Source organism: Dermatophagoides farinae, chromosome 2, assembly GCF_024713945.1.
Source record: "Dermatophagoides farinae isolate YC_2012a chromosome 2, ASM2471394v1, whole genome shotgun sequence".
NCBI classification, from domain to species: domain Eukaryota; kingdom Metazoa; phylum Arthropoda; class Arachnida; order Sarcoptiformes; family Pyroglyphidae; genus Dermatophagoides; species Dermatophagoides farinae.
In genome coordinates, this window is record NC_134678.1 from 8290838 (window position 1) to 8311115 (window position 20278).

At 36.1% G+C, this 20278-nt stretch overlaps 9 protein-coding genes across 15 annotated transcripts; 5 read left to right on the plus strand and 4 right to left on the minus strand.

The window, feature by feature from the left end:
* Positions 1-89: 89 nt before the first annotated feature.
* Positions 90-1519, minus strand: LOC124498637 (uncharacterized). Its single transcript, XM_047062426.2, has one exon. The coding sequence runs from the start codon at positions 791-793 to the stop codon at positions 260-262; it is 534 nt and encodes a 177-aa protein (XP_046918382.1). The 5' UTR covers positions 794-1519; the 3' UTR covers positions 90-259.
* LOC124498568 (putative glycerol kinase) lies at positions 477-8764 on the plus strand. 3 transcript variants are annotated; one of them, XM_075728866.1, is made up of 4 exons: positions 477-602; positions 675-764; positions 6441-6884; positions 6930-8764. In XM_075728866.1, exons 2-4 carry the CDS (start codon positions 740-742, stop codon positions 8582-8584), a joined length of 2124 nt encoding a protein of 707 aa, XP_075584981.1. In that variant the 5' UTR covers positions 477-602; positions 675-739; the 3' UTR covers positions 8585-8764. The 3 variants fall into 3 exon arrangements, with proteins under 3 accessions (XP_075584981.1, XP_046918307.2, XP_075584982.1); XM_047062351.2 differs by lacking the exons at positions 477-602; positions 675-764 and adding exons at positions 2616-2664; positions 2722-4053; XM_075728867.1 differs by lacking the exons at positions 477-602; positions 675-764 and adding exons at positions 2738-3292; positions 3437-4053.
* Positions 8765-8842: 78 nt separating this feature from the next.
* On the plus strand, positions 8843-10270 carry LOC124498631 (uncharacterized). The gene is made up of 2 exons (XM_047062419.2): positions 8843-9089; positions 9149-10270. Exons 1-2 carry the CDS (start codon positions 8843-8845, stop codon positions 9997-9999), a joined length of 1098 nt encoding a protein of 365 aa, XP_046918375.2. The 3' UTR covers positions 10000-10270.
* On the minus strand, positions 9823-11391 carry LOC124498632 (2-acylglycerol O-acyltransferase 2-A). The gene is made up of 3 exons (XM_047062420.2): positions 10526-11391; positions 10274-10455; positions 9823-10188 (listed from the first exon to the last, which is right to left on the minus strand). Exons 1-3 carry the CDS (start codon positions 11221-11223, stop codon positions 10031-10033), a joined length of 1038 nt encoding a protein of 345 aa, XP_046918376.2. The 5' UTR covers positions 11224-11391; the 3' UTR covers positions 9823-10030.
* Positions 11392-11401: 10 nt separating this feature from the next.
* On the plus strand, positions 11402-13599 carry LOC124498630 (sorbitol dehydrogenase). 5 transcript variants are annotated; one of them, XM_075728877.1, is made up of 5 exons: positions 11402-11495; positions 12108-12240; positions 12298-12628; positions 12690-13184; positions 13252-13599. In XM_075728877.1, exons 2-5 carry the CDS (start codon positions 12123-12125, stop codon positions 13415-13417), a joined length of 1110 nt encoding a protein of 369 aa, XP_075584992.1. In that variant the 5' UTR covers positions 11402-11495; positions 12108-12122; the 3' UTR covers positions 13418-13599. The 5 variants fall into 5 exon arrangements, with proteins under 5 accessions (XP_075584992.1, XP_075584990.1, XP_075584993.1 ...); XM_075728875.1 differs by lacking the exon at positions 11402-11495 and adding an exon at positions 11531-12037 and having other exon boundaries at positions 12301-12628; XM_075728878.1 differs by lacking the exon at positions 11402-11495 and adding an exon at positions 11532-12033 and having other exon boundaries at positions 12301-12628.
* LOC124498624 (A disintegrin and metalloproteinase with thrombospondin motifs like) lies at positions 13587-14462 on the minus strand. Its single transcript, XM_075728873.1, has 2 exons — positions 14295-14462; positions 13587-14227 (listed from the first exon to the last, which is right to left on the minus strand). Exons 1-2 carry the CDS (start codon positions 14322-14324, stop codon positions 13604-13606), a joined length of 654 nt encoding a protein of 217 aa, XP_075584988.1. The 5' UTR covers positions 14325-14462; the 3' UTR covers positions 13587-13603.
* Positions 14463-14956: 494 nt separating this feature from the next.
* LOC124498626 (ribosomal RNA-processing protein 8) lies at positions 14957-16408 on the minus strand. The gene is made up of 2 exons (XM_047062413.2): positions 15177-16408; positions 14957-15064 (listed from the first exon to the last, which is right to left on the minus strand). The coding sequence occupies exon 1, from the start codon at positions 16406-16408 to the stop codon at positions 15179-15181; it is 1230 nt and encodes a 409-aa protein (XP_046918369.2). The 3' UTR covers positions 14957-15064; positions 15177-15178.
* A 359-nt stretch (positions 16409-16767) lies between these two features.
* LOC124498635 (uncharacterized) lies at positions 16768-18008 on the plus strand. Its single transcript, XM_047062424.2, has 4 exons — positions 16768-16978; positions 17066-17086; positions 17160-17456; positions 17520-18008. The coding sequence occupies exons 1-4, from the start codon at positions 16912-16914 to the stop codon at positions 17891-17893; spliced, it is 759 nt and encodes a 252-aa protein (XP_046918380.1). The 5' UTR covers positions 16768-16911; the 3' UTR covers positions 17894-18008.
* Positions 18009-18047: 39 nt separating this feature from the next.
* Positions 18048-20209, plus strand: LOC124498623 (uncharacterized). The gene is made up of 3 exons (XM_047062409.2): positions 18048-18782; positions 18839-19552; positions 19633-20209. Exons 1-3 carry the CDS (start codon positions 18383-18385, stop codon positions 20094-20096), a joined length of 1578 nt encoding a protein of 525 aa, XP_046918365.2. The 5' UTR covers positions 18048-18382; the 3' UTR covers positions 20097-20209.
* The last annotated feature ends 69 nt before the right edge of the window (positions 20210-20278 follow it).

Sequence of the window (20278 nt, forward strand, 5' to 3'; positions counted from 1 at the left end):
TGTGTGTTTGAATCGTAAACGACGTCAAGTCTGATATAAATCTCTTCCGTTTTACCAGATTCAGTAAACTTTATTCAATTAATTTAATGTTTAAATTGATATAATGATGATTTTTTAATTCAACTCAAAAAAGAATCAATCGCGATCAATTAAAGTTTCAGTGATCAGTGATAATAAATAAAATAAAATAAAATGAATTTTGGAAAAAAAGACGAAAACGAACGAAACAAATTTACATAAAAAAAATGAATGATCAATTTCAATAAGCGAGACGATTGTTGGTATTGGAGAATAAATGCTGAAAAAATTGCTCATCATGGACATCAACATCATCCTTATCATTATCACCAGTGATCTTATCGAATAGTTTATGATTGTTGGAGTAATCAATTTTATTGAAATCTGCAATGAATCGTTTGAATAAAAGTGGTTTTCGTACATTGGTTGTGGCTCGTTTGAAAAGAAGCGGTTTTCGAATGTTGGAAATACTTTTACCACCACCATCGGTGCTGAATGTTTCATCACCACGTTTATTTCGGCCACCACCACCAGCATTGAAACCAGCGTTATAATCGATGAAATTATCATTCTGTTCGGATTCGGTGAGTAATCGTCCATTCGATTCACGACCACCGTATGGATAATAATCAAGATGCCATTGATTTGATTCATAGGGATAATAATTTGCCCCGCTCATCATATCGGATGCATTGATCAATGGATAATTATTGATGATTAGATGAAGATAACAGGTGACCACAATGGTAAGTGATAATTTAATTGTTGGCGACATTTTCCTTTCTATGTGTGCGTGTGTGTAGTGAACATCAACATGAACGAATTGAACAAATGGAATGGATGTGAATCGTATGTTTCGTTTACATTTTATAGGATTCCGTTTTCATCTCACAGCCACCAATATAAAGCGACCATTTTGCCAAACTTCTAACTCTGTAACACATTAGAATTATTACATCAAACCAATGCATACACCAAAACTAAGCTTCGAATGAGAGAAAATTGATTGCAATTTTCATAATGAAGATACATGACATTTTCGGTGAACAAATTGACTGCTGAACAAAGTCAATAAGAATAGATGGATGGACTGAAAGAATATAAAATTGTAAATTGTCTGTAGTGAGTAGCGCCACTGTGACAATGATATGATTGTCAATTTCCAAACAATTATTCAGATAAGACTCACATTCGCATGAATAGCCATTGTTCGGATGAAGACAAACCAGGATATGATGATATATCCATTGCAATCAACACACAATTTTGAAGGATGAATTTTCTCCTCAAATTGAACGATATGTTTCCCATTCCATTCATCCGTTTCCTTGATCAAACTTTGGTTTGCTTGTTTGCTTGTTTGTTCTTCTCTTTAAATTGTTGATTGTTGATTGTTGATCTCATTTTTGTATTTCTCCCCTTTTCAATTTGATTGTGTTGAGTGAACTATGGTGGGTGTTAGTCCGAATCGAGAATTTCCTACCAATTCACATGATTCGGTCATTCATTCTTGTTTATTAGTGAAATTAAATGAAAAATGAAAAATATCATTCTCGTATGAATGGATCAAGACGGATTTTCTGAATTTGCAATCAATCTGATGAAATAGACGTCATATGATGATGATATTGAGTACATGTGTTACTGACCGGCCATGATTATCTAGTTGGTCAGTTTGCAATTGATTGCCATTTATCAATCATTTATCGATTCGATGACAAATGACAAATGTAAATGAATGAATTATTTGCACTATACATTTGTAATCGAATGCAATGTTTTTGTTGCTGTCAAATGATTGGGCATCGGGAAAATCCAATGTTGATCGAATGGATGGTGGAATAGGCATCATGTGTTCTGCATTGTGTCTGATTCTCATCATCATCATCATTCATCATCAATAACCTTAAAACCGGTTGATAATGAAATCTAATTTTCCATCGTCTTCATATATTCATTTAAGAATCTAGCGCCCTCAATCTGTTTGCTTAATCAAATGATTCATCGTTTAGCATTGACAATTTCTTTCTCTTGGGAGTTACCATCTTTGTTTTGTCATCGATGTATCTGGTAGTTTATCAGTACTCCCACTATGTTTTGGAAAATCCTCACAAAAAACTAATAAACTAATAAACTTGATGAATTTTTTTCCATTGTCATTTTTCCCCGAATTAGATTAGTATTTGTATGATGTAATGTAATTGAAATTTAATCGTCATCATCATCATCATCATTTGTATTGTTATTAATTACATCAATGGTACGTAGATGGTATTGTTGTCGGTGTGTAATTTAAATTTTGGCTACCAATTTGCCATCTAGTGATCACTTTTCAATTCTATTGATCATTCGAACAAATGAAATGATGATCATGATAATGTTGATCATCACTTATTATTGTTAATTGTTAATTATTAATAATTAATGAAATTCAGACAATTTTCATCAATCAATTGCAAAAGTGAAAGGGTCACTGAACATTTGTTGTTATTACCATCTTCAACTTTGGAATTTTATAATTATGAAATTGCATCGCACATTTCAAGTGAACATTTCAATTTGAAAGTTTCAATCTAGCATCTCTTTTATCAGATTATATCTTTATGGCCATTTACGAAAAAGATGTAATTTACTCAGAAAAAACAGGTATTTACGTTGTTTGTCATTCGATTCGATAATATTTATTTTATTTGTTACAATCAGAAGAAAAAACAAACATAAGAAGAATGGAAAATGCCATTGATTTGATAAAATTGACATTGGAAATGAACAGAATTCCATCAAAGACAAAAAAGAAAACATTGTAACCTTGAAAAGTGAGAGGCAAACATTTCAATTCATTTCTTTCCTTTTCTTTTTTTTTGACCATTTTATCATCATTTTCAATCACAACATCGATGGTCATCCTCATCAACGTTCAGTACATTATTTCTTCCTTATCGGACAAATTAATCGTATTTTCAGCCTTTTTCATTGCAATTTACATCTTCATCATCATGCATCATCGTTCGAGTCATATGATGTTTTGGAAGAAAGAAAAATTAGCCAAAAACTAAAGAAAGATAGACGTCTCGAGTGTCGAATTTCGTCATCATCGTCATCATCCAAATATGATCATCATCTTTTTTATGCTATATAACCTATGATGATGATGATGATGATGATGTAGTCTTTTTCTTTCTCTCAATTTTTCGCTTGTTGTTTTTTTTGGGAAAATACCAGTGTGCCTTGCAAACTTCTACACAAGTGTGGAATCCATATAATCCATATAAAAGCATGTATTGTTGTATAATTGAAAACTAAAAAATGAATGGTGATCACATACACATGAAATGTGATCACCATTCATTCAGCAGTATCTGCAGTATCATGCACGACTACAATATCATCAAAATCGACCATTCTTGTGATTATATAGATTTTGTCGCCTGCGCTGAAGAATATATATTGGAAATATATATCGCATTGCTCTCGTTTGTTGTACCCAACAAACATTCTAGTCATTTTCTCTCTGTGAATCAATGAATCTATCTACAACATAATACACATCCAGGTTTCTGCTTTTTCTGGTTGCTTACTTTTTGTCGGTAAAATTGAAGAAGAAGAAGAAGCATATACATCCAGAAAAAAAAACAAAATTCATTCATCCAACGAACAGACGAGCTTCATTCATCACCATGATGATGATGATGGTTATATTGGACATATGATCATCGAAAACAACCACTCCAGATTCGCCTGCCGCATCGAATCATCAACCAAAGCCAAATACAACGGAGACGAAGAAACGTGGTTGGATGAAAATAAAACAAGCATAGATCTATTGATTGATTGGCCCGCCGAAAAGAAAATTTGCATTTATATTCATTGAATTGACCAAATTTCACCAATAATTGTCAAAATTACGACCAATTTGTCATTTGTGAGCTCACATATCATCAACACAAGTCTGTCGTGATATATACAAGTTTATAGTCACTGACAAGATATTCATTGGAAATAATCATCATCATCATCATTCATCATTCATCACAAGTAAGTGTCATGTGATTTTCTATCTTGTCTCATTGTTCATTGTTGATTATTGATGATGAGAAATACCAGAAACAAAAATAGTCCATATAGAATTATTGGATATTGGACATGTTATCTTGTTTATCGATTTTTCTCACTATTTGATTGATTCATTTGTCATGATTAGATATGAGAACGACATTCAAATAAGTGTGCTTGTCTTTGTATGTGTGTGTAATCAAGAGAAATAAATCTTTTGAAGAAAAACGTATGATCAACAAATACATCAAAATTCCAAATGACGAGTTAGCAAGAAGAATCTGTCTATTTCATTAGATATATGAATCCATGTAAGCACCGTTAATCCCAATGTGTTGTATATTTTTTTGTCTCAACAAAAAAAAAACAAAGCAAAAGTTTAATTAGTTTTCCATTCATTCTCATTGATTGATTGTAATAATTGATCCGTAAGAGTAAAATGAATAATTGAATTTTCGTTTCACAATTTCGTAATGATGATCCAAGGATTATATAAGATCATTTCTAGCGTGGTCGATCCATCATTTTGTTCTTTTCACGACTCACATTTTCCAGAGAATTTTAATATCGACCAGATAATATCTTTTCTCCACTCTATGAGTGTGTGTGTGTGTTGTTAATTTTAGTTAACAACAAAGTTTTTCATTTCAGTCGACAAAAGAGATATGTACAAACTCATAAATAAGTAATTTTCCAATTGAGGAGTATTTTTGGCAGAGAAAACCAGAAATTGATTGTCAAAGAATGAAACATTAACTTGAAGGTTATCTTTCTAATCACTTGCCTACTCCAATATATCCGGTACAATCTAATTGATTCATTCATTTCGTGTGTGATGAATCAACCATTTGATAGTCACATGATTGTGTTTTATTGAATGAATGGTGTTGTCATTTGGATTGGAAAAATCTCCTTTTTTTCAATTTATTAGTTAATTTTGTAAAAAAATCCCATGATACGAATCGGTTAATTAAGTCGAATCGAAATGAAAATATCTAGAATCGAATTGGATTCAAATTGAAAAAAGAAACGAAAACAAAAACAAAAATTGTCAATAACCACTTGATAAACAAGCATATACAGGTCTCTCTCTCTCTCTGTGTGTGTGTGTGTATCAAATGCTAAGATTAATTTGTAGAAAAATAGAAAAATTTCCCGATAATTTTAGAGATTCGTTTGCTGTTTTCGAGCATTTTTTCCTTTTGATTAGATTCGATAATCATATTCAAAATACGAATTACAATCAAACAAACAAGCAAAAAAAAGAGTTCACTAGTTTCATTGCCGTATCAAAAAGTTTTTATCGATTTAGTTATTAGTAATTTTTGTTTTTTTTATTTTTATTTTATTTTATTTTGTGATGTTGTTGTTGTCAATCGAATCAAATCAGGATACGGCAACTTTGAACTTGAAAATTTCCAAAAAAAAACATTAATAACCATTAAAATAGACCTTTGGATTATGGTAGGATTTTGATTGAAATGTTTAAATCTTTTTCGGATTCATTCATTTATTGGCCAGTTTGATGTGCAAAGGAAATGCTGCCAGATATGGTGGTGTGCGTGTGTGTGTGTGTGTTTTTATCATGACCGGAAATACGTCGATAATCTTGTGAATGTAGCAAGCTTTATTCAGGATATATGCTATAGGCTACTTTGTATACGTAAATGGTGATGTTGATCGGTATTTTCCATTATCAATGTCAAGGTTGACCTTGTCGTATTTTCTTCATCACTCGCGCACTCATTGATTGAGATAAATATTATGACATTAGATGATTTCTACATTTCAATCACTTATTTTGTTGTCGTTTGACATTAATCAATCGATTGGGCTGTTTGCCAAGAAAAGTTTTCCATTCATTCACATTATCATCCTGATCATCATCATCGTTGACACACTATCACGATGTTGTCGTTGTTTTTTGGGCAATTCTAATTTGATTCAAGATAGAAAAAAGATTCTCTTTTCCATTTTGTTGACTGATAACAATTATTTATCTCGATGGTGGTGATGATTAACAACGTAACAAGCGTTCAATGATTTGATCATGTTGAAAAATAAACATCAGTGATTTTCAACTGTCGTCTGATGTGTTTCACATGGACTTTTTTCTTGCTAGAAAAAAAAGGTTGAAGACCACTGCCTTTTGTTGGTCGTGAAATCAAAGTTTTTATTTTCTGGTTATTTTCAATGTCGGTGCGTTTGTTCACTACCACTTGCACACATATAAAATAGAATTGCATTCGAACCAAATCATTGGGTTATCACATGAAAGCACAGAAAAGATCTACACTGCGTTTAGCGTGATTAATTGATTGTTTGATTGAATTTGAAATAACATAATAATAATAATATTATGCTTTTAGAAAGTTCATCATTACCGAATCAACCATCATTGAACGGTCAAAACATGTCATATTCATCATCCATCATACTCGAAGCAGAGGATGATCATCATCATGGACGACATCAAACAAACCACAATCATCATCATCATGAGAATGGTGACACAATAATACGATCGAATAGACTTGTGGCTGCAATCGATCAGGGAACATCATCATCAAGGTTTTTAGTTTTTTCCACTGAAACCGGTGAATTGGTCACATATCATCAGATTGAAATAAAAAAAATCTATCCAAATGAAGGATGGGTGGAACAAGATCCTGCCGAAATATTGTCATCGGTTACACGTTGTATAGATGTTGTTGCGAAAAAACTTCCTGAATTGGGTTTCCAAATATCCGATATCCGTTGTGTTGGCGTTACGAATCAACGTGAATCCACTATACTCTGGGAACGTACAACAGGTATGTGTTGTTGAGTAATGATATGACTAATGATTTGAATCCTAGGAAAAGCATTGTATAATTCGATTGTATGGCTTGATAATCGTACTAGTGATCTAGTTGAGACCGTAATCGATCGAGTGCCAGGACGTGATATGAATTGGCTCAAAAGTAAAACCGGCCTACCGATATCGACATATTTTAGTGCGCTAAAAATAAAATGGCTTATCAAAAACGTTGCCGAAGTTCGTCGATCAATGCTGGCTGGTACATTAATGTTCGGTACAATCGATTCGTGGTTGCTATGGAATCTAACTGGCAAACATTTGACCGATGTTACCAATGCAAGTCGTACATTATTGATGGACCTAGAAACACTTGAATGGGATGCATGGTTATGTGATTTTTTCAAGATTCCAATCTCGATTCTACCAGAAATAAAGCCATCCAGTTCAATGTTTGGCGAGATACAAAATGGACCACTCAGGTCGATACCAATAACCGGTGTGATTGGCGATCAAAATGCAGCTCTTGTTGGCCAGAAATGCCTAAGCATTGGCCAGATTAAAGTTACCTATGGTACTGGAGCATTTCTTATGCAAAATATCGGACCAGGACCATTGCATGGTGCATACAAGAATGTGCCGGAAGAAGCTCGTCATAAACTGTTGACTACTGTCGCATTCAAATTGGGTGATGAAATGGCTTGGTATGCGTTGGAAGGATCGATTGCCATTGCTGGCGCAGCTATTACATGGCTACGTGATAATCTTGAACTGATTGATAATTATGGCCAGGTTGAAGATCTAGCCCGAATGGATTCCAATTCAGGTGGCCTATATTTTGTTCCAGCATTCCAAGGTTTATATGCCCCATATTGGGATGCATATGCATCCGGTTTGATAATTGGCATATCACAATTTACGAGAAAATCTCATCTAGTTCGAGCTACATTGGAAGGTGTTGCCTATCAGACAAACGATATACTTTGCCTCATGCGTAATGGCCTCAATTATGGTATCCGTGTTGATGGTGGTATGAGCTCCAATGATTTATTATGTCAAATTCTATCCAATGTTACCGGCAATCTAATTCTACGTGCAAAAATGGCTGAATCAACAGCATTTGGTGCTGCATTAGTTGCCAGTCATCATTGTGGTCTATGGGAACGTTTATTGAAAGCTGACCATAATCATCAACAACTCCAAATTAATGATGACATTTTAGCAACTAATTTTAATAATAATAATCAGTCAGCCATGAATAATGGAAAAATATGCAATGGCAATATTTCCAATAAATTACAACCACAACAAGATTCAACATTCGATCATATAAAACGACAACTATCATCATTTCTATCATCATCATCATCATCATCAACAACAACAACAACAACAACAACATCACTATCACCATCATCAACATTATCATCATCATCAACATCACAACCGCCCAAATCAACGGCACAATTATTATGTGAACCAATCAATGAAACGATGAAACTTCAATATGATCTATTTCGACCGGAATTGGATGAAGATCAACGTCAAGAACGAATCGAAAATTGGCGTGCTGCCGTACGACGATCACGAAAATGGATTCGAATCAATGAACAAAAAGAACAGAAACGTGTAGAATATCTACGATTATCTACATTGCCCATGACTTTTTTCATCATTTCAACGCTTGGACTTTGTATCCTAAGCAGGCGATTTTAATTGTTCAGAATTGTAAATCAGTGATTTTGTTTAAATTAATTTCACTGACCTTGAAAACCTTCTTTGTTGAACAAATGATTACCTGTTTTGATTCTTTGCATTTATTTATTTTTGTTATGAAAAAAATGGAAATGAAAATGGAAATCGAAATGAAAATAAAAATTTTATATCAATTCACAATCAAGGCTTCGGAAATGTTTCGGAAATATTTGATGAGAAAAAGTTTGCCAAAAAAATCTCAAGTCTCGAATCGTGCACATGGTGTTTTTTGTTTCATTGGCCGTGAATCGAGTTATGATGATGATGGATCGATGTTCGGAAACTGAATCCAATTGTAGTGAAAGTTCGTTATCGTCGTTGCGTTCTTCGAAAATGTATGTAAAAAGTGGCTACCTATTATTGAATCCAAATGATCGTATACTGGAAAATCGTTTCGAATCGATTGTCTCAAAGCATACACAATTCTCAAATTTAGAATGCCTAAAGACCATCAACATGGATGACAGTAAGTTGATTATTATTGATTGATTGATTGATGATTGTACTCTATCAATGAATGTTTAGTTTTTTTCAAACTTGAACAATTGAAAATTCGAACGAGAAATACATCAAACAATGAACTGTCGATGATGATGTATAACAGGGAAAATATTGGCCTGACTGAAGAAGACTTTAAACTTGGCATCGACGTCGATGATGACTATGAAAATGTAAAAGATATTTCCCAACAATTCAAACATGTATTCGGTACATCAATCGGTGATCATCATCAAAACGAAAACGATGAACCTTATCTTCAATTTGATTTACCTTTAATTGAACAACGTAAACGATTGAATAAAAATGTGATGAATCATCGAACGAAAGATTTACAATCGAAAACTACACTAACCGATGATATTGAACAACAACTGATGATCAAACCATTACGGGTATCGCGGCGACAACGAAAGAAAATTCTTTGCGAACAGCGAAAACGTTCATTGCCACAATGGTTTAATATGCCACGCGTGGAAGAGATTAGCAAAGAAATGGAAAAAGATCTAATGGCATTGAAAATGCGTCGTGTATGGAATCCGAAACAATTTTATAAAAAATCAAGTCAGATTTCGGCTGGCCATGATGAGATGGACGAGAGGTCCAAATATTTCCAGATTGGTACCGTGCAGCAAACGGCTAGTGATTATTATTCCGGACGAATAACACGTCGCGAGAGGAAACAAACTATTCTCGATGAATTAATGTCCGATGCTCAATTGAAAGCGTTTAATAGACGTAAAATGCAGAAAGCAATGACAAGAAATTCACGATTGAAAATGATGATGCAACGTGCCAAATTACGACGAATGAAGAAAAAGATTCGAGAGATGAAGCAGAGAAAAGTAATTGCAAGCCAACGATTCAATCTGGATTGATGGTTGACATTGTTTCCTGTTCAAGTTGAGCCTATTTGATCACCAATTGAATGTGGCAATCCCCATTACATTGATGTTTGTATTGTTCATATAATCTACGTAAGGCTTCAATGTACTGTTTTTGTAAATGATCAATGTCTTGTTCGGTTGGTTGACATATTTCTTCATCGATCAAGATTGGTTCACCGACTGTTTTTGTCAAACAAAAGAAAAGGCAATTTCTAAGTAAATATTTGATTTGTCAAGTAAAAGTGTCAGATTAATCATTGTTTACCAATAGTCCAAACTGGTTTTCGAAGAGGAAATAACAGGCAATTTCCATAGAACAATTTGAATGGAAATCCAAGTAGAGATTTTATTGTTTCTTGTACCGACTCTATCCACGGCCAATTGGGCATATCTACATTGTGATAGAGATCATTCTCGCCAAACGATATAACGGGTACAATGGATGCTCTGTTCGATTATAGCACAATTGAATGCAACTATACGTCCGTCTATATATAGCATAGTATTTTATGTTTACCTGTTTTTCAGTGCTAAACGTAAAAAACCACGACGTTTCTTAACGATCATCACTAATTGTTGTGGCGAACATTCAATAGCTTCACGAGTGCCGCCAATCATAATGGCTACGACTTGTCCGTTTGATTTTTTCCGTTTCAAAATGTATTCAATACTTTGGGCTTTAGCCGAACAATAGCCCAATGCGAGAAGAATTTCACGATAGAATGGCAGCCAAAATTGTTGAGATACGGTAACCATATGTGAATCGAGACCGGGAAATAGTCGTGAAAATTGTTGACCATCAGTAGTGAGTGAATGAACGGTGGCGATACTGAATATTCCATGTGGATGACAGGCGAATATGTAGTTCCGATCGGCCGATAATGGCAATGCTGTCGTGCGAATCAAACGTATTGGAAAGTAATCGGTAAAATATGACCAGAACCCTAGGCTTCGTAACCATGGCCATGGTCGAGAACCACGATCACAAGTGGGAAAATCATAGATATACCATATTAGATAGGCTATTGCCAACGGATTCAATTGCAATAAAAGTGGTAGGTAAAACACGGGAATAGTGATGATAACAATCGTATAGAATGAATAATGCAACCAATAAGCAAAGGTGGGCGACATGTTCACATTCATTGTCTTCGAAACGACTAACTCGGCATATAACAATATAACGCCGAACGACAAGTTTGTTGATTTTCCCATTCCATCGACAATGTTGTACTAACAAGAGATACGGCAGACAAGGCATTGTTTTATTAACAAAAAAAAAATTGACGTCAAAGAAATGTTTTCTCATTTTTTTGTTAAAATGATAAATGATTGATTTGTAAATTAATCCGATTTGAACAACTTGTGAGCTATGATTTGGGCATAAATCTGTGTTGTTTACACATAAACATTCGAATGGAAATGAAATTTCGAAAAAAATGGCAATTTCTATTGAAAATGGATGAAAAAGTAAATACAATTGCAAGGTATGTTTAATGATTAATTGTATCGAACGATCGATTGTGATTGAATTGAATTCGATCGAATGAAAGAAAGTGATTCTAGTGAATAGTTGCAGATGATCTTTATTTAGATTTGCAATTTGCAATCATGATGAAACGGATTCATAGTTTTTTCTGGTCCATGTAGTTTTGTTTTGTTCTTTTTCGCCATATGTCGATAGTTGCATTTTTCATGCATGTGTTCATTCAGTGAATATGGTGATGAGAATTGGCTAAGTGAATACTATTGGCAGGATTCTGTGTACAGTATCCAGTGGATACACCATAGGCTATATAATTGTCTGTTGTTTTGTGATGCAACAATCTGATTCATTTACATCATTTTCTCATCCCATTGCGGCGAATTGCCCTTGTGATCGGCGAAATTTGTACTTTTTCTTTCAACACTCACACCAAATCATTCGATCTGATTCTTTCAGAATCCTGTTTGTGTGTGTGTGTTTGTCTGGTTGTCATTCTTGGTATAGTTGTTGCTGAGGAAAGTACCTGACAAGAATAGAATGTCAGTATGTAGTTTGCTTTGCAATATGTTGTCATTCTAATTTTGGTTCATTTTTGTTCTTGTTCTCGATACAGATCAACTGGGACAAGATGGCAACCCCATTATCAAACGACTTGTTTCATAAGGAAAATCTTGCCGTAGTTCTGTATGGCCAAAACGACATTCGTCTTGAACAGTGGCCGTTACCCGATAAGCTTGAGAATGATGGTGAAAAAGATGTTTGATTAATTGATGATTCACTAATGATTGTTGTTTATTGAATAGAAGTTCTACTACGATCGCATAGTACCGGCATTTGTGGTACTGACCTTCATTTATGGCGTCAAGCTCAAGTAGCTGATTTCCGTTTGCAACGTCCATTCTGTTTGGGTCATGAACCATCGGCTGTGGTCATGAAATGTGGTTGCAATGTTCATCATCTAAAACCGGGTGATCGTGTTGCTGTTGAACCGGCCATCCCGTGTTTGAAATGTGACCGATGTCGTTCAGGTCGCTACAATCTTTGTCCGGTATCCAATGAACAATCACATGGCCTACCGAATTCCGACGGTTCATTACGTCGTTATTACACACATCGTGCAGATTTCTGTTTCAAGTCAGTACTGGTGGTGGTGTATATATTAATGATAATGAAATGACATTCATTTTTTTTACAGATTACCTGATTCCATCTCATTGGAAGAAGGTGCATTGATTGAAGCATTGGCTGTAGTGATTCATGCTTGTCGTCGGGTCAAGATTCAACCCGGTGATTCGGTTCTAGTCTGTGGTGCCGGTCCAGTTGGTGTAATGGCCATGTTGGCTGCCAAAGCATTTGGTTCGAATCGTGTCTGTGTGACCGATATCAAACAGACTCGTTTAGATTTGGCCCAACAAATGGGTGCCGATCATTGTTATTGGATTGATTTGTCACAAAAAGATTTGAATGAAAAAGATCGTGCTGCACACATTGTCGAGATGATGGGTCGACCACCAGATATTACGCTAGAATGTACGGGCGTTGCATCATCACAATCGATGGCCATTCACGCAACTAAACACGGTGGTCGCATTGCTATCGTGGGCCTTGGACCACCTTCGAACGGTATCCCATTGTCGACAATGACCATGAAAGAAATTGATTTGATTGGTGTTTGTCGCATTAAAGACGAGTAAGCCCAATCTTTCTTATCCAATAATTGGTTTTTGTTTGTTAATTGATTTCTTGATTAATTGCAGCTATTCATTGGCAATTGAACTGATTGACAGTGGTAAAATCAATGTAAAACCATTGATTACACAACGTTTTCCCATTGAACAAGCATTAGAAGCGTTTCATTTACTTGGTTCAGCCGGTAACGACCAAAGTGTTGTGAAAGTATTGATACAATACAACGACGATTGAATTGATTAGTTGCAATCGTCACTGAACTGAACTGAACTGGACTGAAAACAAAACCAAAGATATTTTGCAAACAAAATCAATTGTTGTCCCTAGTACTTGACTAGATTGAGAACAATTTCTATAATCAATCAATTAATGATTAATTGAATCAATTAAATAAATAAACTGGTTTATCAATATCATTTATCATTTATTTATTGTCGGTTCATTGAAAAGACAGATAGAGTGTGGTTTTGAGAAAAAATGTTGAAATTGTTCCAATGTACATTTCGACCATTCAGTGCGTAATTGATTTGTTGTCGGATCGACAATCGATCCATGATCCATACTCATTACGAATGAGTCATCATCACGACAATTTGTACCGCCTGGACCGCCAATCGTTGTCAATGGCCATTCTCCATCATGTACGGCTCCAAAGAGATGAGCCACTTCATGTGCCATTGCATGTAGACCATCCACCATTTTGAGGTCATTATCTTCAACAATGGCCAGATTGAGTGCACGACGACGTTCATGATGATGATGATGACGACATGCACCACCAACTATCGCCTGACCTTTTACCGATGAATATGAACATGAATGATCATCATGGTCATCGTCGAGGCAGAGATCATGACCGGTTAGAATTAGAATCAAATCACTTTGTACATCTGCCGTATGATTGTAGATCCAATGGCCGAATGCTCGTAAAGCATGTAAGGCATTTAGATATGGACGATTTGCGGTTTTATTATTACTGGCCAATGATCCTTTTAACTGTGGTCGTATCGATTCGAATGGCCATGGTTGTTCGGCCACCAGAATCTGTTTCAAATGTAAATGAATTTGAAAATTCTGATTGATGATTGTCCGAAAAAAGAGCGATTGCAACATTTGCACAAACATGACCCCATAACGCCATGTGAATTGGACGTTTTTTTCATGTGCCATTCGATGAATCCGATAATCGATCAGCAATGTTATCTCCGGATAAATGTGGTGAATGGGTTGTGGTTGTTTTAGAATTGCCAATGATTGCCACAATAGATTATTGCTACTCGTTACTATTGATTTTTCAAACAAAGATCCAAACTGTTCGCCATTGGTGATGCGATGAAAATTACTTGTCGACGATTGATTTTGTAATGGCATTATCATCATTTGACTATCGATCAGACCGTACATGCGGATCATGCATTCACTGTCATTGCCATTATTTACATTTTGTCCATTATCGATGGTGACCAACAAAAATGTAGAATAATCACGACTTGTATAGATTTGACTGGTTTGATTCGTTGTCACGTTCGTATCCTGAAAACGAATCATTCGAATCGATTGATTGGTGGCCAATTTCGATTCAATGGTTTGGAATGTTGATGATGGGAAATGTAAAATTGAATTGGACAAATTGAATCTCCGTACATGAATGGTACGATGTCGATTGGTACCATTTACCAATCTCAGCTGATAATTTTCATCATCATCATGTCGAATGGAAACATGATGATGTAAACGGACAAAAATTTGTTTTGAATGCCAATTTCTGCCGTATCTTTGGTTCGATGTATTTCGAACATTATGAGAAATGGTTTCCGTACCATCATGATGATCGTTGATATAGATGACAATCGTTGGCACTCTATGTTTTGATGTAAAAATCTGTATCGAGTTTATTGAATTTGCAAGGAAAAAAATATTCAAATACAAAAATATTGCATTTATGGTCAACATTTTTTTGCAAAAAAAAAAGAAAAGAAAAGAAATTATTTACTTTCAATCGTTTTTTTGTTTCGGTGGTTCTCGATGACGATAAACACAAGGTTTCAGTTGTATCATCATAGGTCCTCGAGATCCGGTAAGATTGATGGTTTCAATTTTTCTCAGAATAAAATAAACAAAGTAATCATTGGGCGGCAATAGATAATATTCAATCAACTGAAAGCCATAATGTTGACGCAGATGTTTGGCAAAATTCTCAAAATCAGCAGCAAATTTTTGCTTTTGGTTTTCCATCAAAGATTTGCCAGATGTTGTGTGGTTTGTGTTGTTATTTTTACCAAAATCAGCAAAACGAGATGCAACTTCGACAATCACAGCATAACCATTTGATGATTTTAAAATACGATTACATTCGCGAAAAACGTCGGCAAGATTTTGTGGCATCAATGATAATGAATAAATTAGATAATCACAGTGGTCACTATCTAATGGTAAACGGCACATATCGGCTGATATTATTGAAGAATCGTCGCCAGAGTAAAGGTCATATGAATAGACAGTACAATTGGGAAAAGCTTGAGCGATTCGTGGTTTACTGCCACAGCCAATATCGGCCATAACCAATCGATTCATAAGGGTGGGTCGAATTCGTTGTTTCAATTGATCGATAATGTAGTCTATCGGTTTCAATGGCCATTGTTGCATGATGTGTTCATAGGCTTGATGGTATTTCTGGAATTTGGTCGAATCGAAACATTTTCTCGCTTCAAACGATGAATGTGTGTAGAGGAATTCATTCAAATAACGAAACATTGATGCTGATAATGTCTGGTGAGCACGTTGTGCTAGAATTTGACTTCGTTGTTCGAATTGTTCCACATCATCATCATCGTGTTTGAATTTTTTCGAATGAGCCAATTCAAAATCCTCATCACAGTCAGAATGATTGATTTTTTCCATGTTTTGGTGTTGTCGTAGAAAACATTCAACATCTTTACGCAATTCCAGTTGCTCATTGTCATTTTTAGTTGTAGCCACAGATATACGATTAAATTTTTTCATTCTATTCTTGCAATGATCATGAGTTTTGCTCTTTCGTTCATTATCTTTGCGATCGATTTTGTTCACCAATTGTGCACATTGCTGACGACGCTTTTTCCTTTTATTACTATCATCATCATCATCATCATCATCATTCTTTGTTGATAAACTTTTCGTTGATTTATTATTGGCCAAATAGCTCAATAAACGGCGACGATCTCGTCCAGTTTGAAATGTAGCCATTATTATTATCTCTTTATGTTGTTATATTTATATCATTTTCATTAAATTATATATTGAAATTCAATGAATACAAAGCACAGAATCGATACATGTGATAGTGAAGGACGAATAAATGATACTATCGGCATATGAGAATCGCAAACTATCGATATCAAAAAAGATTCGAATTCAATCAAATTGTTCATCAATTCAAGGAAAATCACCGATAATTTCTTGAAATAAATCCAAGAATCAGCAAGTCATTATCAAATGAACACTTTGGCAATGCTGATGCAAGCATTATGCATCTATTTGACCAATGTTTTTGCAATGTTATTGGCGATGATGATCAATTTTCATATAAATATTCAGCCATTCGATGGTAGGAAATCATTCGAATCATCGAAGCATTTTTGCAAAAGACAAACTAAATTACAACAACCGACAACAGCAGCAAACGTTTGAAACCCAAATCCGATTGCCTTTTCCGGTTATTCAGGAATCAATATATTCCTAAACTCACAATGATGTTCCGAATTATTGTCGCCACTTTGATGGTGGCTGGCTTAGCATCTGCCCAAATGGGTGGACGTAAGTTTTGAATTTTATTACGATTTCATTGATTATAAGTCTGTTTTTCTTCTCTCAACACATGACACGCCGATCTAAACAAAACAGCCACGAACAAAACAATGACCAGTATGTATCACTTGTATAATCCTTGCCACATGACTGATGGTTTGAATTTCCATTCATTCGTTTCGATTTGTAGGTAGAGTTTTCATGAGAGCAGCTAATGAAACAAACGATGGCAAAGATGCCGATATGAGAAACTATGGTGGTGCTTATGCCCCGGCCCCAGTTTATGCTGCACCAGCTGCACCAGCATATGCTCCACCACCACCCCCAGCATACGCCCCGCCACCACCACCAGCAGCATACGCCCCACCACCACCACCACCAGCATATGCTCCAGCAGTAGCAGCACCAGCATACGCCCCACCAGCAGCACCAGCATACGCCCCACCAGCAGCACCGGCATACGCCCCACCGGCCGCACCTGCTTACGGTAATTAATGTCCATGATGATGATGTATACTTTTTTTTGCTAACTGAATTATTCGATTTTTAGATCCTGGAATTTGCATCTGTACATCTCCGGCACCAGCTGATTACGCAGCCCCACCACCACCACCAGCATACGCTCCACCACCACCACCGCCAGCATACGCCCCACCACCAGCAGCACCAGCATATGCTCCAGCAGCAGCACCAGCATACGCCCCACCACCACCACCACCAGCATACGCCCCACCACCACCACCACCAGCATACGCTCCGCCACCACCACCAGCACCAGCATATGCTCCAGCAGCAGCACCAGCATACGCCCCACCACCACCACCACCACCCCCGGCATACGCAGCACCAGCAGCACCAGCATACGCTCCAGCCCTACCACCACCACCACCCCCGGCATACGCAGCACCAGCAGCATACAAATAAACTTGAAATGACTATAATTTGAAATCTGGAAACAAAAATTTCTAAAAATACAAAAACCCTATTTATAAAATAAATTTTTTCAATGATGATTTCAATAAAATCTTAAAATCTCTAATCTTTAATCTATATATTTATTCGAATCAAAATATGATGGCAATGTTGGCGTGAAAGACATAGATGTGTAGAATGGATGAATGAATGAATGAATGTAGAATTCAAATATCATGTTTTTGTTTCATTACATTCATTTTCAACTCAGGACAGACTACAAAAATCCAGAAAGCATATAACTTGGTGGATTCAGTGGATCCACTGAATCCAGTGGTTTGAATTTTTTTTTGCAAATGTCTGCATGTTTTTGCCATTGATATCAATCAATCAATGATCAGGGTATCAATCATCATTACTCGGGAGTTTTTTCAGCTAGACGACATATAGCGACGACCATAGCCAACGATCACAACACAACCAAGAGAGAAAAGAAAAGAAATGTCTACCAACAGTCCAATCCAGTCTTTGCACTTTGTTTGGTTCATCATATTAATATGGTTCGGTTTGGTTGGAAATTCCAGCCAAACGATGGCATCAATCTCGCAGATAATATGGCCCAATCAATCACCAAACGATACGATGCATCCGGCAATTCGATTAAATCTGATTGGACAGAATCAATCGGTGGCCAACGCTTTTGTAACAGCTGATTCGCCACAACAGGCCGATGAAGATTTAATCAATTCAGTGATGATAAATCCAGAAGATATTCAATTCATTGTGCCCAACCAACCGGATCAGATTGGCGAGCGAGTTGTCGAACAAATTCGTGAGCAATTAGGATCGAGACCAATTTCGTTGGGTGAATTGAAAAATAAGAATATGAGTTTTACATTAGGTTTGCATAGAATTTATGATCTATACCGATTAATTACATTGAAATCAAATTGACAGAGATGCCCGGCATACAGATGAATCGCACGGTTCATACAAACATTTCCGATCAGACAATTGTACGACGACAACACGGCCAATATCAAATGCCTTTACCGATACCAGCGAAGCCATTTGTCATGCAAACTTATATGAAAAAACCGAATAAAATGCCCGTCGAACATGTCTATGTGGTGGCAAACAGTCCGAAAGCAGCGACTTTTTCCAATTACACATCAGTTCCGGCTCCAGTGCCTGCATATCCACCTTCGGTAAACGCTCACGCTAGTTATGCTAGTTATCCATCTCCACCAATCAATTCATATCTAGCTCCATTACCTACCGCAAACTATTCAGCTGATCAATCATCATTGAACAGTAAACCTACCACCACCACCACCACCATCTACAGTTCATTGCCACCGGTTCATTCGAATACATCCCATTCGAAAATTGTGAATCAAAAACCCAACGCTGGAGGACATGTTTATGTTGTAGCGAACAACAATCCACCACCACCACCACCACCACCACCGGCTTCATATACAAATGCACAGGCTGCTCAATTGAATACATCATCATCCTACACTCAACAACAACCGGCAACACCGAAAATTTATACGACAAATCTACCACCATTGTTGAAACCGAAAACAGATTATGCATCATACCTAAGTCAAACTGGATCGGCAAGCTATGTGAATCCTAATAATCAACCCAAAGTTATCTATCGATGTAAGTATGTTATTGATGATTGATGAATTGATGGAATTCACATTTGTAACTTGTAACTGTTGTAATTGTTTGGTTTGTAGACATCGAAGTTTGCAATGGTAAACCACATAATTACAATGTTCGTCAAGATTCTCAAGAATCAGCCGAAGCTCTGTACAATGGTTATTCGAAATTATCGGCAGTACAATCGCAATTGGAACATCTCAAACAAATGGTACAATACTATCAGAGTTTGATACCGCAACTGAATTCCTATGCACAACAATATGCAACTGTTGGAGCTGCCGCAGTGATGAATCCATATGAAGCGATTGGCCGATTGCCCCAATATCCGACCACTGTATCGATACCATCGACGAGATATGGAGTACCGCCGCAACAAGCAGCAGCCGCTTCATATTCCTCATCGTATCCAGCAGCATATTCGACGCCTACAACGGAAACTCATGATGGTGGAAATGTAAAAATGAGCTACTATGCGGTGGAAGAAACATATAAAACTGATAATTCAAGTGCAATTCCGGCCGAAATGGCAATTTATTGAGCAATTGAAAAGTCCATTCATCAATGATGATATGATTCGATTGTAATTTTGAATTTTTGTCTATTTAGTGATTAAAGTTTGTGATGAATTTTGCGCTTAGTTCAGCAACCAAATTTTTCATTTTTCATTTTCTGCAATGTTTGATAAATTTTATCCATCCAGTGTCAGCAAATGCTGGTGTT

Excerpts from the sequence above, each read along its gene's own strand:
- LOC124498624 (XM_075728873.1), bottom strand. The coding sequence starts at position 14,324 with ATGGCGTTATGGGGTCATGTTTGTGCAAAT. Across the intron at positions 14,228-14,294 it reads GGGGTCATGTTTGTGCAAAT|ATTCTGGTGGCCGAACAACC; the intron begins GTTGCAATCGCT and ends CATTTGAAACAG.
- LOC124498635 (XM_047062424.2), top strand. The coding sequence starts at position 16,912 with ATGATGTTCCGAATTATTGTCGCCACTTTGATGGTGGCTGGCTTAGCA. Across the intron at positions 16,979-17,065 it reads ATCTGCCCAAATGGGTGGAC|CCACGAACAAAACAATGACC; the intron begins GTAAGTTTTGAA and ends TAAACAAAACAG. Across the intron at positions 17,087-17,159 it reads CACGAACAAAACAATGACCA|GTAGAGTTTTCATGAGAGCA; the intron begins GTATGTATCACT and ends TTCGATTTGTAG.
- LOC124498637 (XM_047062426.2), bottom strand. The coding sequence starts at position 793 with ATGTCGCCAACAATTAAATTATCACTTACCATTGTGGTCACCTGTTAT.
- LOC124498568 (XM_075728866.1), top strand. The coding sequence starts at position 740 with ATGAAGATAACAGGTGACCACAATG. Across the intron at positions 765-6,440 it reads GATAACAGGTGACCACAATG|AAAGTTCATCATTACCGAAT; the intron begins GTAAGTGATAAT and ends TTATGCTTTTAG. Across the intron at positions 6,885-6,929 it reads ACTCTGGGAACGTACAACAG|GAAAAGCATTGTATAATTCG; the intron begins GTATGTGTTGTT and ends TTTGAATCCTAG.
- LOC124498626 (XM_047062413.2), bottom strand. The coding sequence starts at position 16,408 with ATGGCTACATTTCAAACTGGACGAGATCGTCGCCGTTTATTGAGCTAT.
- LOC124498631 (XM_047062419.2), top strand. The coding sequence starts at position 8,843 with ATGGTGTTTTTTGTTTCATTGGCCGTGAATCGAGTTATGATGATGATG. Across the intron at positions 9,090-9,148 it reads GACCATCAACATGGATGACA|TTTTTTTCAAACTTGAACAA; the intron begins GTAAGTTGATTA and ends ATGAATGTTTAG.
- LOC124498632 (XM_047062420.2), bottom strand. The coding sequence starts at position 11,223 with ATGGGAAAATCAACAAACTTGTCGTTCGGCGTTATATTGTTATATGCC. Across the intron at positions 10,456-10,525 it reads CGTTTAGCACTGAAAAACAG|AGCATCCATTGTACCCGTTA; the intron begins GTAAACATAAAA and ends ATAATCGAACAG. Across the intron at positions 10,189-10,273 it reads AAAACCAGTTTGGACTATTG|TCGGTGAACCAATCTTGATC; the intron begins GTAAACAATGAT and ends TGACAAAAACAG.
- LOC124498630 (XM_047062418.2), top strand. Across the intron at positions 12,241-12,297 it reads CGATAAGCTTGAGAATGATG|AAGTTCTACTACGATCGCAT; the intron begins GTGAAAAAGATG and ends TTTATTGAATAG. Across the intron at positions 13,185-13,251 it reads GTTTGTCGCATTAAAGACGA|CTATTCATTGGCAATTGAAC; the intron begins GTAAGCCCAATC and ends GATTAATTGCAG.
- LOC124498623 (XM_047062409.2), top strand. The coding sequence starts at position 18,383 with ATGTCTACCAACAGTCCAATCCAGTCTTTGCACTTTGTTTGGTTCATC. Across the intron at positions 18,783-18,838 it reads GAATATGAGTTTTACATTAG|AGATGCCCGGCATACAGATG; the intron begins GTTTGCATAGAA and ends TCAAATTGACAG. Across the intron at positions 19,553-19,632 it reads ACCCAAAGTTATCTATCGAT|ACATCGAAGTTTGCAATGGT; the intron begins GTAAGTATGTTA and ends TTTGGTTTGTAG.